A 13,966-nucleotide genomic window follows, 5' to 3' on the forward strand; every position below is an offset into this window, starting at 1 on the left:
TTTCTTAAAGGCACAAACAGTGAACAGCACCACTCCCTCTCATTCTTTCCATTATCATGACTCACCTTTTTTACCACATGGCTTCTCTCTAGTTTCGTTCCTGTCACTTCCCACTGCCCACACCTTCCCCCAGCCACAGGAGCTGGCTCTGGTATATGGAGCTTTCTCATATCTTGGTCTTTTACAAGCTGTTCTTTCTGCTTGGAAAAAGTCCTCTCTCTTCACCTGCTTGGCTCCAAAAATCTTAGATGCTCAGAAGTGTCACTTCTTTACAAGCATTCCAGGTCCCCTCCCCCCTGCCACAGAATGCCACACACTGCCACAGTTCCTGCACAGCCCTCGGGCGAGCACACATCACATTGCCTAGATTGCTTGTATAACTGTCTCCTTCTGGGGCTGCAGTTCCATGAGCACAGAGAGGTGTCTGTCCTGCTCACAGCAGCCTCCCCAGTAGTCCTACCAGCTCAGCACACAGTGAGCCTCCAGTTGTAGTTTAATCAGAGCAAGAAGACACTGGGCAGAGAGCCTGGGCTGAGGGCATTTCTGGGCACCTGTTCTTTTTACTTCTGTGGATTCTTGAGTGAGCCAGGTGGGCTCTCTTCCTCCCCCCCCCCCACTGTGACTTCTAGGATTTCTTTTGCATTTCTAAGCAGGAGCTCAGAAACTGCCCTGGCTTCCTGGTGCCTGCCCAGTGACTGTCTCCTGTTCCGTTGAGCGTGGAGCACAGAAGCTCATCGCCAGAATGGGGCAAAAGGGCTCAGTTCCTAAACTTTGACTTTTAGAAATATTTTTCATTTCATGCACTTAAATAGCTGGCTTCTGTAAGCCACAAGTGCTTAGAAATGTCAAAATTTGTAAAACCGCGTTCATTCCTCACTTTCAAATGCAGAAAACAGCTGTCTTGATGGTGATGAACCAATAATTATGACTTGGAAATGCCATCTAGTCAAGATGAAAAAATTGTTCCGGAATTGCCAGCAGGTCCCTTGAGAGGGCAGGAGTGGCCATTAAACCCACACAAAGGTCTGCTCGCCTCTGATGTCAGAGACGCTGACGTGTGTCATGGGGTTACAGGCACGCTGAACCCGAGGCGGCCACTGAGTGTCCTGGGAAGGAGGCCTCTCTCCCGGGAAGAGCTGGAGGCAGAGAGAGGAAGACAAAATGCTTGTGGCAAACAAGCCCGAGTTGGCCTTTTCATGAACTTGAAACTATTTTCCAAGCAGCTCTGCATCTTGGGTCGGAGTTACACAGTGGTGCACCCCAGTGTGGCTGGGCACGGGGGAGCACACAGGAGGAGAGCCAGCGAGGGGCCCGGGGACTGTGTAACAGGCAATCTTCATGAAAGAATCCGGAATGTTCCTCCAACCTCAGTCAGAAGCCCACTGTAGACACGCGACATACCATGGCCTAGTGCAGCGAGGGTTTCGCCGAGAGGTTTCTAGAACAGGAATCTGGGGGTCAGGAGGGCTCCCCCTTCTTTCTTTACATGGCCTTGAAGGGCTCGCATTAGCCTGAAGAAACACCCTGTATCTCTTCAGCAATAATTCAAACTCGGGGTTGGTGCTGCCGCCTTGACAAGACTCGCACTCCTGTGCCCGAGCTGGGCCTGGCGGATGTGTGGCACGTCCTTTTGGCCATAGTGCCCCCTCCCCCTTTTGTCTCTGGGGCTTGGGGAGACACAGGCCTCACTGCCTTCTCTGCCTCCTTCTGGCTACGCCATTTACCCTTCCTGGGCCTTGGCTTCCTGAACCACCCACAGGGACTTAGAACAGCCTTGCAGTTAAGAGTACTGCCTGTGATCCTGGCCCACCTCACTCTGTCCTCCTCACCCTGCCCACCTCACCCCTGCCCACCTCACCCTGTCCTCCTCACCCCTGCCCACCTCACCCTGTCCTCCTCACCCCTGCCCACCTCACCCTGTCCTTCTCACCCCTGCCACCTCACCCTGTCCTCCTCACCCCTGCCACCTCACCCTGTCCTTCTCACCCCTGCCACCTCACCTCTGCCCTCCTCACTCTGCCCACCTCACCCCTGCCCTCCTCACCCTGTCCTTCTCACCCCTGCCCTCCTCACTCTGCCCACCTCACCCCTGCCCACCTCACCCCATCCACCTCACCTCTGCCCTCCTCATTCCTCCCACCTCACCCCTATATTCTGCTTCCCTGGCCTTCCCTCTAATCTCAGACACAACCGTCTTGGTGTCCTTGCACTTGCAGTCCCCTACACCCTGACACATACACACACACACATATACACACACACACACACACACACACACACACACCCTCTTCTGTCATTCGCCAATCGGCACAGAACCTACCTCCTTTTCTGACAATTCTAGAGGGATATGAGCCCCCTATTCTCTATCTCCTCACCGGACCCGGGGATTCAGTAGGAGTTTGTTCTCCGAGTTCAGTGCGCCTGTGTGTTTGTCACTCCTGGCCGTCTGTTTCCCAGCCTGATGCACTGTCTAGGAGCAGCACGGTTCTAAGTCCATCTTGTTTGCTCTGCATTCCCGGTGCCTCACCAAATTCCTGGCACAGAGTAGGCGCAGGATACCACTGGCTGAAGAAATAATCCTTGCCTAATTTACGTGCTGATGGGATCAGATGAGACCATGTGTCCCTAGAGTGCCTGGCACATAGTAGGTACTCAGTGAATGTTAAGCTTTTCTTGTTGCTGTTTTATTTGTCTGCTCTTTTCTCGGGTCAGCTTATTCCTACATCCTGCTGTGTTCACGTATTTTCTTCCCCAGCTGAGGTGATACTAATGGGAAACTCAGGACCCACTCAGCCAGCTGGCCGCCGGCACTCTCAGTAGCAGGTGCTGCGGGGCTCAGAGGAGACAATGCCTGAGACAGAACCGTTCCTGTTCTCGGGGAGGCCGCCTCTCTGGGAGAGACTCAGACAAAGAGGCAAAGCAGAGCTGGAAGCTGCTGAAAAGCACAGGAGAGTGCTTTTCCTGACCCCAGCTGGGACAATACAGCTGACATCTCAGCTGGCATCTGAAGAATGCACTGGAGAGACAGTGGGAGCCCCTTCAAGCCCTCTGTGACGTGGTCTGGTTCCAGGGGCCGTTTCCTGGGACACCTGGCTTCTAGGAAAACCAAAAGATGCTTGGTTGGGCCAAATACTTGGCAACTAGTTTGGTCTACCACTATTCGGCAGAGAGGTAGTCTGTACGAGTACATTTTTCCAGAAAATTAAAGCCCACCTTTCTACATGCCAGCACCTGAATTGTTTTTAGCAAAAATATTTCATTCTTAACTTTTTCTTGATGACTCCAAATCACCAACTCCAAATCACCACCATGATTATAATTCAATTAAAGTTGTGTATTCTAGAATACTGCATTGCTCAATAGTGATTCTTTTCACTGCCAGGAAAAGTTTTCACCCTAATGGAATCAGAACTAAAATGTAAATGGGCAAGAAGCAATTCCTAAGTAGTGACTATTACTGAAAAAAAAAGTTAACTAGAAATTTTTCCTGAGAATTTTTAAAAACTTTTTTTCCTTTTCTTTTCCATGTGAGAGGAGGGGAGATAGAGAGATAGACTCCCACATAAGCCCGAACTGGGATCCACCTGGCAACCCCTATCTGGGGCTGATGCTCTGCTCATCTGGGGCTGCTCACAACCGAGCTATTTTTAGTGCCTGAGGCGGAGGTTTCATGGAGCCATTTTCAGTGCCTGGGGCCCATGTGCTCAAACCAATTGAGCCATGGCTGTGGGAGGGGAAGAGAGAGAGAGAGAGAAGAGAAAGAGAAGGGGGAGAGAGAGAGAAGGGGAGAAGAAGGGGTGGAGAAGGGACCATTTGCTTCTGCATGCCCTGACTGGGAATTGAACCCGGGATATCCACACATTGGGCTGATACTCTACCATTGAACCAAACGGCGAGAGCCTCTTTAGAATTTTTAAAGTTCAAAATGAAATATTTTCAACAAATGGTACTGAAAAAATTGTATATCCACGTGCAAAAGAATGAAGTTGGGCCCTTCCCTCAAACTATATACAGGGGGTCCTGGGGTTACAACACAGTTCTGTTTCTACTATAGTGATGTAACTCGAATTTTGGTGTAAGTTGAAATATACCCTACCCTAACACAAACAGAACACTTACACTTTTAACAGTCCAAAACGGCGTAGGTGAGCGTCCTGGGGGACGCCAACTCCCTCACTCATATCTCGCGTTACTGCATATTCTTCTACCATACACAACCAAATTATATATGGATAGTTTGCCCACGTGGTCTGTAAGTATACCACCAATGGCGTAAGCCAGGGGTCCCCAAACTTTTTACACAGGGGGCCAGTTCACTGTCCCTCAAGACTGTTGGAGGGCCAGACTATAAAAAAAAACTATGAACAAATCCCTATGCACACTGCACATATCTTATTTTAAAGTAAAAAAACAAAACGGGACAAATACAATATTTAAAATAAAGAACAAGTAAATTTAAATCAACAAACTGACCAGTATTTCAATGGAAACTATGGGCCTGCTTTTGGCTAATGAGATGGTCAATGTCCAGTTCCATATTTGTCACTGCTAGCTGTAACAAGTGATATGACGCGCTTCCGGAGCTGGGACGCATGCATCCCGCGTCACCGGAAGTAGTACTGTACGTGAGCGACGCTGCTACATACAGTACTCCAGGAGCACAGGATATGGATGCTGACCACCAATGAAAGAGGTGCCCCTTCCAGAAGTGTGGTGGGGGCCGGATAAATGACCTCAGGGGGCCGCATGTGGCCCGCGGGCCGTAGTTTGGGGACCCCTGGCGTAAGCTGAAATACTCTTGTCTCAAATTTTTAAAAGTTTTTATGGGAGTGAGTGTTGTAAACTTGAAATGCTGTATGTCGAGATTGTTGTAACCTGAGGACCCCCTGTACAAAATGAAATCTCCTGGCCCTGAACTCTCTCTCTCCGCCCATCCCCCTTCCTCTCTCTCAAACATCAATAAAAAAATAAAAAAGAGAGAGAAAGAAATCTTGATTTCCTGAGGTCATGAACTGTTTGATTATGCTAATGAATTTCTACTCTCAAAGGAGAGGCCCACTCTGCATGTTTGTACCCCTGGGAGAAAATTAAGACCTCTCTGGCACTGGCTACAGAAACAGCAGCGTTTGGGTGTTTACCGCTTTGTGACACATCTTTTCCTAGTCCTCCCAGCCAAGGTCTCTCCCAAGAGCACAGTCACATCACAAACCAGACGTGGCCACCTTGCCTGTGCGTTTCCCCTTCACCTCCAGGATGAAGGTGATCTTCAACCTCGGGATTAAATGTTCTTGTACGCTCCCAGCAGAATGACCAGAGTGACCCAACGATGTCATCTCCAGATGAAAAACATGAATTTGGGCCAAAGATCTAATGGGGCTTGATATATCTGTCTTCATGATGTCACCATGCCACTAGAGGTTGGGACCCAAAACGGTATGTTTTCATGGCGGTGGGAGTTAATGACGTGAGAATTCTGTTTAATTTTCTGTTCTCTGAAGAGTGTTGGGAGAGTGTCCGAGGGGAGAAAAGGAAGGCAGACTAGTCAGGGTTTTTTTTACAGAAGACAAAGGGCCTAGTCCAGCCAGGATTTCAGGCCCGAGACCCGCGTTCAGTCAGGAGGTTTTCAAAGCTGGTTAGAGAAACTGGGTTCCTTCCAGGATGAGCTCTGAGTTTTGTTTTTGAAAGTTTCTGGTTCCACCTTCCATGGCTGCACCCTGTAACCCCAGTAAAGAAAAATAAACATACTGGGTCTTAGTGACACTGGACGGATTTGCATACCCTGCCTCTCCTGTCCATCCTTCTCCGGAGGGAGTCAACATCATTAAAATCTATTATTTGTGGGTTGATTTTCCAGGTTTTAGAGCACAGTGTCTTATCTTCCAGCTGCCTGCCTTAAAGATACCAGAGAGGACAAAAAAAAAAAAAAAAAAAAAAGCTGAAATTTACGTAAGTCTGACTTTTACTTCTTTGTAAGTTTGATAAGAGGTAAGTGGGAAGGTGAATCAGACAGAGGAATAAACCAGGCGGCTTGCTGATGAACTCAACAGACCCATACCCAGCGCTCCGAGCTGGTCTGGGTGGCAATGAAAATGCCCTATCATGATGAATTAGGGAATGAAGCAAGAAACAGAACATTTCATTTGGAAGAGATAAAGCACTAGGAGGGAGGGCTGAGGTAATGAAGATCAAGTCTGGCCTCTGATGAAACCTCTCAGCCGGTAAGTAACTTCACATGAACCAAAAACATGCAGCCTTTCTGTATGGATTTCAATCTCACTGTGTCGGGGCCTGGGTAGGCTGCATCAAGATATGCTACAAGGGCATATTGATTATTCTGAACTGAAGTTACTTAAGAATCTGCCTGTCCAAGCAGCAAACCCTGACCTCTCTGTCCTAAAAGCAGAGATAAAGCACCCATGTGATAGGTGCCCTCCTGGCTCCTGAGGGCTCAGCAACAACCTCATCACAAGACTCAACAGGAACCGCAGTCAGGAACTTGTATAAATAAACGTTGTACGCCTTCACTGACTTACTCCCCAAGCTCAGTCCTTGCTTAGATTCCTTTATAATGAGCACTAATTTTCCTTGTCCTGTCAATTTCCCACAAATCCACTGTTTCTTTGTCTAAAAAGTATAAAAAGGAGCCTGGATCAATCAGTCCTTTGAGCCTCATTGATGATCTGAGCATCATATTGTGGTTCTCCTGTGCACACAGAGTAAATTGACTTTTCTCCTGTTAATCTAGTCTTGTGTCAATTTTGTTATTTTATCACTGGTCCAATTATAAGAACCGAAGCAGGGCATCCCCTCCCCAACACTGGCACCCAGCTGGATACACTTCCCCGAGCTGAGGCAGCAACGAGTCGGGCGACTTTGAGGACACTATCATTTGATGAATTGAGCTGTGATACTTTCTGCAGAACACGCAATTGCTTACCACGTATTGTACAGGCAGATGTGAGTCGTGCTCACAGCCCACTCAGAGAAGCGCTGAGCCCAGGCAGGGCACCAGACTTCAGAGGCATGATACGGTTTCTTTCCAGTACAAGAAGAAATCTCTCATTACAGCTTCCTCCTCGGTTGCTGAACAGTGTCTAGGGCAGAGGTTTCCAGTAGCAGAGGGGGAATATTTTGGCAAGCTGGGGAAGAGCACTAAAGTCTGCCGGGACCACCGTGTCACCGCCTGCAAAGCCACCTGAAGCCATGGTCAGCTTACCCTTGAGAGACAGACTGCACGGAGGACATCGCAGGAGGGCTGGCAGTCGCCAGAGCCCTAGCAGACAGGGGATTTTGTGTTTGTGTCCCTTCTTTCACAAATAAAAATATTTTGCATATAAAACAAATACACTTGAGAAGGGGTTGGCAGATGACGGCTCCTGGGCCGAATCTGGCTCGCTGCCTGGACTTGCATAGCCCACGAGTCAAGAATGGTTTTCACATTTTTAAATGGTTGGAAAGAAAGGAAAGAATCATAATATATCATGACATGTGGAAATTACATGAAATTCAAATTTCAGCTTCTATTAATAAAGTTGTACTTAAACAGCCACCCTCTTTCATTTCCGTGTCGTCTACGGCTTCTCAGGCTACAGCAGCAAGCTGAGGAAACAGGACAGAGACCGTCTGGCCAGAAGCCTGAAGTGTTGACTCTCTGTTGTTTCACAGAAAAAGTTTTCCAACCCTGCTCTTGAGTCCTGAATGTTCCCACAAGCCTGACTCTGGAAGGACTTTGATGGGAGAAATTTGTTTCCTCCTCAACATTAGTATTTCCACACCTCCTTGCCTTGAGACCAAGTCACAGTGGCCAAGGCCCCTAAAAACAGAGTCCACGTAGCCTTGGATTGAAGGAGAAGCCATGGAGAAAAACCACTTACGTAGGATCCGTAATCCACAGCCAGAGTCTGCAGGGCCCAGGGGAGACCGAGGCCGATCAGGATGTCAAACACGTTGCTCCCGATGGAGTTGGACACGGCCATGTCCCCCATGCCTACAAGGACAAGAGGTCACTCGAGTGAGGGCAGTGATCCCAGGGGAGTGCGGGGCCCAATGGGGGACTCTCCCGAGCCTTCGGTCTGACAGCCAGAGACCTAGCTGACAGGCTGTGAGCTCACATATCTGGTTCTCTCCCAGGCCACTGCTACAGAGCAGCCATTTTCAACCCTTTCATCTCATGGTGCACATAAAGTAACTGCTAGAATTCTGCAGCACTCCGAAAGATGTTTTATTTTTTGCCAGCTTGATAAAAAAATAGGTATAATTTTGATACCTTCACATCAGATGGCTATTGTTGTGTTGGCTCTTGTCACTTTTTATTTTATTTGAAAATCTAGGGGAAAAGAGGTCAGCACCCCTGACTAAATAGCCAGGTAGTGCATGTTTTAAAAATTCTGAAAATCGCTGCGATAGAATGATATTGACTATAAGCTTTATAGTCATTAGAACAGAATATATATTTTCAATAGAATAAAATACAATACACATTCTTTAATTCTTGACCTTCACTTCAAATATGATCACTGGTTAAATGTGATTCAGAAAACCAAATATGAGTCCAAAAGATCCTGATACAACCTGATAGAAAGGAATAGACTCAACACGTTTAGGAAGTGTCTCATGATCTCACCAGCCTTACATCTCAGTATCACCACCCACCTGCATTTCACTGTATTCAATTCTTCTAAACCACTGCGAAATAGGAAGGAAAACAATGCAACCAGTAAGTAGACTTTTGTGAGGACTTGTAGAGGACATTATGTTCAATGTCACAGCTACACTTTTTGTGGAAAACAAAAGTCCTCTAGCACAGGTCAGGCCTGTAAGTTAGGGGGGTACTGGGGAGGGGCATAGCCATCTGGAGGGCAACCATCTGGGATGGTAAACTGTGACCTTGGTTTTGAAGAAGGGGAAGGTCGGTCACACACTGAAGGGTGACCTGTGGCAACTGCCACCTTGAGGGTTCCTGCAGCTGGGTAAACCTTAGGTTATGGGGTCTGTCCTCTTTAGCCTCAGTTTACTTACCCATAAAATGGGTGTGTAATGGTCCCTAACTCACAGAACCGTTTAAGGCAATGGCAGTCAACCTTTTTATACCTACCGCCCACTTTTGTATCTCTGTTAAGTAGTAAAATTTCCTAACCGCCCACCGGTGACACAGTAATGGTGATGTATAAAGTAGGGAAGTAACTTTACTTTATAAAATTTATAAAGCAGAGTTACAGCAAGTGAAAGCATATAATAATAATTACTTACCAAGTACTTTATGTTGGATTTTTGCTAAGTTTGGCAGAATAAATCTTTATAAAACAACTTACTATAGTTAAATCTATCTTTTTATTTATACTTTGGTTGCTCTGCTACCACCCACCATGAAAGCTGGAACACCCACTAGTGGGCGATAGGGACCAGGTTGACGACCACTGGTTTAAGGTATATAAGATAATGTGCCAAAATTGCTTTGCTCACTGTTTGGCGCTCAGTAAAGGTTAGCTGTCATTATGTTTATTACTATGTTTAATAATAGAAAATGGCAATAGGAGCTCCAGAAGCAGAGGGAAGGTTTACCTAGAAAACATCTCTGCTGTTCTCAAGGGTGGGCTTTGTGGCTTACTTCCCTGTCCTGCTGGTGCCAAAAAGCCTGCTGACCATCACGGCACTGAATTCACCCATTGCATCTTCCCAGCTGGGGTGAAGTCCCAGTTGTTGTCAGTGGACACCCGTCCTTCCACACCTCTTGCTGAGAGACCTTCTTTCCTCCCCCTACCTCAGGGGTCCCCAAACTACGGCCCACGGGCCACATGCGGTCCCCTGAGGCCATTTATCTGGCCCCCGCCGCACTTCCAGAAGGGGCACCTCTTTCATTGGTGGTCAGTGAGAGGAGCACATTGACCATCTCATTAGCCAAAAGCAGGCCCATAGTTCCCATTGAAATACTGGTCAGTTTGTTGATTTAAATGTATTTGTTCTTTATTTTAAATATTGTATTTGTTCCCTTTTTTTTTCTTACTTTAAAATAAGATATGTGCAGTGTGCACAGGGATTTGTTCATAGTTTTTTTTTATAGTCCGGCCCTCCAACAGTCTGAGGGACAGTGAACTGGCCCCCGGTGTAAAAAGTTTGGGGACCCCTGCCCTACCCCATGCCCCGGGAGAGCCCACCTTGTCTGGCCACAATGAGGCTGGCCATGCAGTCGGGCACACTGGTTCCGGCTGCCAGGAAGGTGATCCCCATGATGACGTCAGGAATCCCCAGAGTGTAACCAATGATTGTGACCTGGAAGAAATAGGAAGAGGTGGTGAGCTGAGGGCAGGCTCCATCCCTCCCTGCCCGTGACTCCTTTGAGCATCAAGCAGAAAAGGCTGCAATCTGGGCGGTCTCTCAGGGGGCAGCGTCCACGCTCTGTGAAGACAGAAGGGGTAGAGGTCTCCTGGACCTGACTGGGGCTGCAGGCCAGGAGACCAGTGTGCACTTACGGGGCCCATGTTTTCCAATCAAAGATTGGCCTTTTTCACTTGTTCCTTTTGGGTGGGGCTGGTGGCCTGAGAGAAGGAAAACAGTTTCTGGGAAAAGTCAATATCGGGACAGAATACTTAAACTCAGGGTGGCCTGGGAAACCTGGAGTACGTGACTGCCACGCTGTGCTGCACTGGGAATCGGAGCACCCAAGTCCCGAGCTGCATAATGGGAACTCCCACCATCCAGTCTTGCAGGAAAAGCCACAGGCGGTGATTCCCTCCCTCCTCCCCTTGGGGCTCGCTAACATCACCTTGGTCAACGTGGTCTTCCGCCCATACTGCGTATGTTTATTGAGTACTCAGGCACTGTGCTAAGTGACGTTCATGGGTTGTTTTTTTGTTTTTGTTTTTTTTAGAGAGGAGAGAGAGAGACAGAGAGGGAGAGAGAGAGAGGAGAGAGAGACAGAGAGAGAAGGTGGGGAGGAGCTGGAAGCATCAACTCCCATATGTGCCTTGACCAGGCAAGCCCAGGGTTTCGAACCGGCGACCTCAGCATTTCCAGGTCGACGCTTTATCCACTGCGCCACCACAGGTCAGGCCCGTTCATGGGTTTTAACTGATGTAGTTCTCACAACAACCCTATGGAGTCGGTGCTATCATCTCCATTCTTCAAATAAGAAAGCGAGGCACTGCCCAAGGCACACGTGCTCGTCAGTGGCAGAGAGAGGGCCTTCCCACCCTGGCAGGCAGGCTCATCTCACGGGCAGCACCTCTACCTACATGGGAGTCAGCTTGAGTCAGTGCTTCCATCACGCAGATTCTTGCCCTCAACTGCAGCTGGTAAAACTGAGAGGAAAGCAGTTGGTGAGATATCATGATGGGGGTGGCAGGCAGGCAGCGGCCAGAAGGGTGAGTGGGAAAGAGACCAACTCCCTATACGCTGGCTTTGGAGAGGATAACTTGCAAGAGTTGAGATAAGCCGGTCATTTTAGAAAGTTGCTTCACCTCACTTTCTATAAAGCTACAAGAAATGCAAACCACATGCTGCAAGCAGCACCTTCTCACAGCTCCTCCGGGCCAGCAGCTGAGCGGGAAACCTCTATACGACACCCTGACTTCCTCCAGAGGCATAGTTGCTCCTTCCCAGTCCAAAGGTTCGGGGGAAGTTAGATCCATTGAGATGCCTGGCTTGCCCCCTTCCAAACCAGAGAGCGCACCTCGTTTGCATTCAGTGCTGACTTGAAGCTGGGGGGTGGGGGGGGGCAGGGCTCTCTGCCTCCTTCTCTCCCGGGAGGAAAGTGAGAGGCAGCGACACACAGCATTCTGTTTGTTGTTCTGAGGAGGCTTTGGGAAACGGAGCCACCAGCATCGGGGCCCAACCTTGTTTTCCTTTCTAACAGCCTTCAGCTGGGTCCCACGGGACTCAGGTTTGGCTTGCTGGGTTTGGTGGGAACCAAGCTGCTGCCTACGGCCTGCTGGGGTTACTGTGATGCTTGCGGCCGAGTCTGGAGTTCTGGGAACTGATCCCCCAGGTGGCTGGCCATGTTTCCTGCCTCCCTTGTTTCCTCCCTTTTCCCTGCCATTTCTTAGGAAGTTTCGAACCGAATCCCCACCAGAGCAGGAGGCAAACAGGAGGAGGGTGACCCTCAGGTGGGGCAATGCGTTTGCATATTAGTAGACTGGAGTGAAAACCATCGAGCCCCTGGAAGTCAGGGACACCAGCACTAGTCCCCACACTTAGACCAGAGACGGCAGCCAGTGAATATAGCAAACAAAAATGTTAATGAATACAGAATGAGGGAGAAATCTGTGCCTTTGAGATCTGGGTTGAAAAAAAGGTTACCAGTTTGTGATGTAGAAGGTAAGGGATAATTATGATTTGATTTGTGTCAAATTTACAAATTTACTGCCTCCGAAACAATCTCTTCAGAACCTTTCTTTTAGCTCTTGAATTTAATTCTCCAGAATTTCTATATTGTATTCCTGCCTAACACTCAAGCATGATTAATTCAGATTTGCATAATTTTGTCATAGCTTTTAATTTCTGCCCAACTCCAGTTCTAATGAATTAGGTTTACTTCCTGGCGAAAAAGTGCAGGCATACACAGGCAATACGTCCTGGGTGAGGGGGGGGGAGGGGCTGAATTTCCTACATGGCTTTGGAGGCAGAAGCTCTTCTGGCCCCCCCATCAAGGCCAATCCTTGAATCATGAACTCAATTTCTGGCTGAAGAAACTGAGACTGAGATAGGGAAAGCGACTCTGACAGATGGATTATCACTCTCCAATTCCTCATATTTCCTTCCATGCCCTTTACCTTATGCCTATGCTGGCCTTCCCACCGGGACAGGTGGAGAATACTTCTCCTTCTTCAGTGATGTCGATAGAGCTGATGCACGTGTGTGGCAGTCACAGCCAAGGCCCGACGAGGCACCTTGTGTTTCCATTTTCCCTGGTGCATTCCAATGACTTACCGTGAGAAGAGCATTCCCCAGGCAGCCACTAGTCCAGGAGAATGGGCAAACAAACTCATGGAGCAGACACAAAGCCAACCTGCTGTCTGAATCAAAAGTAGCTACGCTGTGGCTTGAAGCAGAGCTGCTCAGTCAGAGCCTGCTGAGACTAATGCAACCACAGTCAACCTGCAGACATGTGAACCAGAGGATGAATGCTTATGATTCTAAACCACTGAGTTTAGAAGTGTTTTGTTTGGCAGCCTTTTGCCTGCAATAGCTGACTGATACAGTTACTAGGCTGAAACCCCATGCTATATTCCCTTCTGGTTGAATGTGTCTTTCTCTCTGGAGAGATCTAGTGCTGCCATGGGACCCTTGAGGCACTCACCATCCATACCATCACGTAGGAGAAGGCTGCAATCCACAGCGTGGAGGAAGCAAACGTCACCATGAACCACTTCTCCCAGCGGGGCTTGTTGCAGTTGGGTACAGTGAAGTATAAGAGAAAGCTCAGTGGCCAGGTGAACGCCCACTTCACTGTTTCCAGTTTTCCAGCTGAGAAAATAAAAAAGGCAAAACAACAGCAACAATAAAACTAGTTAGCTTCATTTCTCTGCTGTCACCTGCCCTGGGGATACCTTTCCCCGGACATTTAAACTGTAACTGATGGCCTGTGGAAGAAACCTTACTATGTTGCTCCTTCCCCAAAAGATTCAAATGGCTTTCCACTACCAACAAAATCTGGTGTACAAAGCCAAGCAGGAAAACAAAAACCTTATCTGCTGCCCACCTGCTCGTTAGGTTTCCAAAAGGAAAAGATGAGTCATTCCCAACAATACCAGGCTGGGGGGATGGCTTTGCAAATGGGGCCAGGTGGATGAGGAAGATTCTCAGGACGCAAAGGGGTGGGGGAAGTGTATGGGGTAGAAGTTTGGGGAGGGGTTGCTAGGAAGACCACCAGTCGGCCTCTGCTGTCTGTTCTCCCCATGGGCAGATAGGTCACTATAGCTTTCCAGATTATAAGGCACCAGTGGTCACAGCGCCATCTAGTGGAATTGCT

The 13,966-nt window shown here is 48.4% G+C and overlaps 1 protein-coding gene across 2 annotated transcripts in view; it reads right to left on the bottom strand.

Moving 5' to 3' along the window:
• SLC24A3 (solute carrier family 24 member 3) overlaps positions 1 to 13,966 on the bottom strand; it is a 641,322-nt gene that overhangs the window by 14,370 nt on the left and 612,986 nt on the right. For both annotated transcript variants that reach the window (XM_066387038.1, XM_066387037.1), the window contains 3 exons: positions 13,295 to 13,461; positions 10,155 to 10,269; positions 7,875 to 7,987 (listed from right to left, as the gene is read on the bottom strand). In XM_066387038.1, coding sequence (XP_066243135.1) covers positions 7,875 to 7,987; positions 10,155 to 10,269; positions 13,295 to 13,461 — 395 coding nt within the window. The remainder of the gene's footprint in view (positions 1 to 7,874; positions 7,988 to 10,154; positions 10,270 to 13,294; positions 13,462 to 13,966) is intronic.

The sequence above is a fragment of the Saccopteryx leptura genome, chromosome 5, assembly GCF_036850995.1.
Source record: "Saccopteryx leptura isolate mSacLep1 chromosome 5, mSacLep1_pri_phased_curated, whole genome shotgun sequence".
NCBI classification, from domain to species: domain Eukaryota; kingdom Metazoa; phylum Chordata; class Mammalia; order Chiroptera; family Emballonuridae; genus Saccopteryx; species Saccopteryx leptura.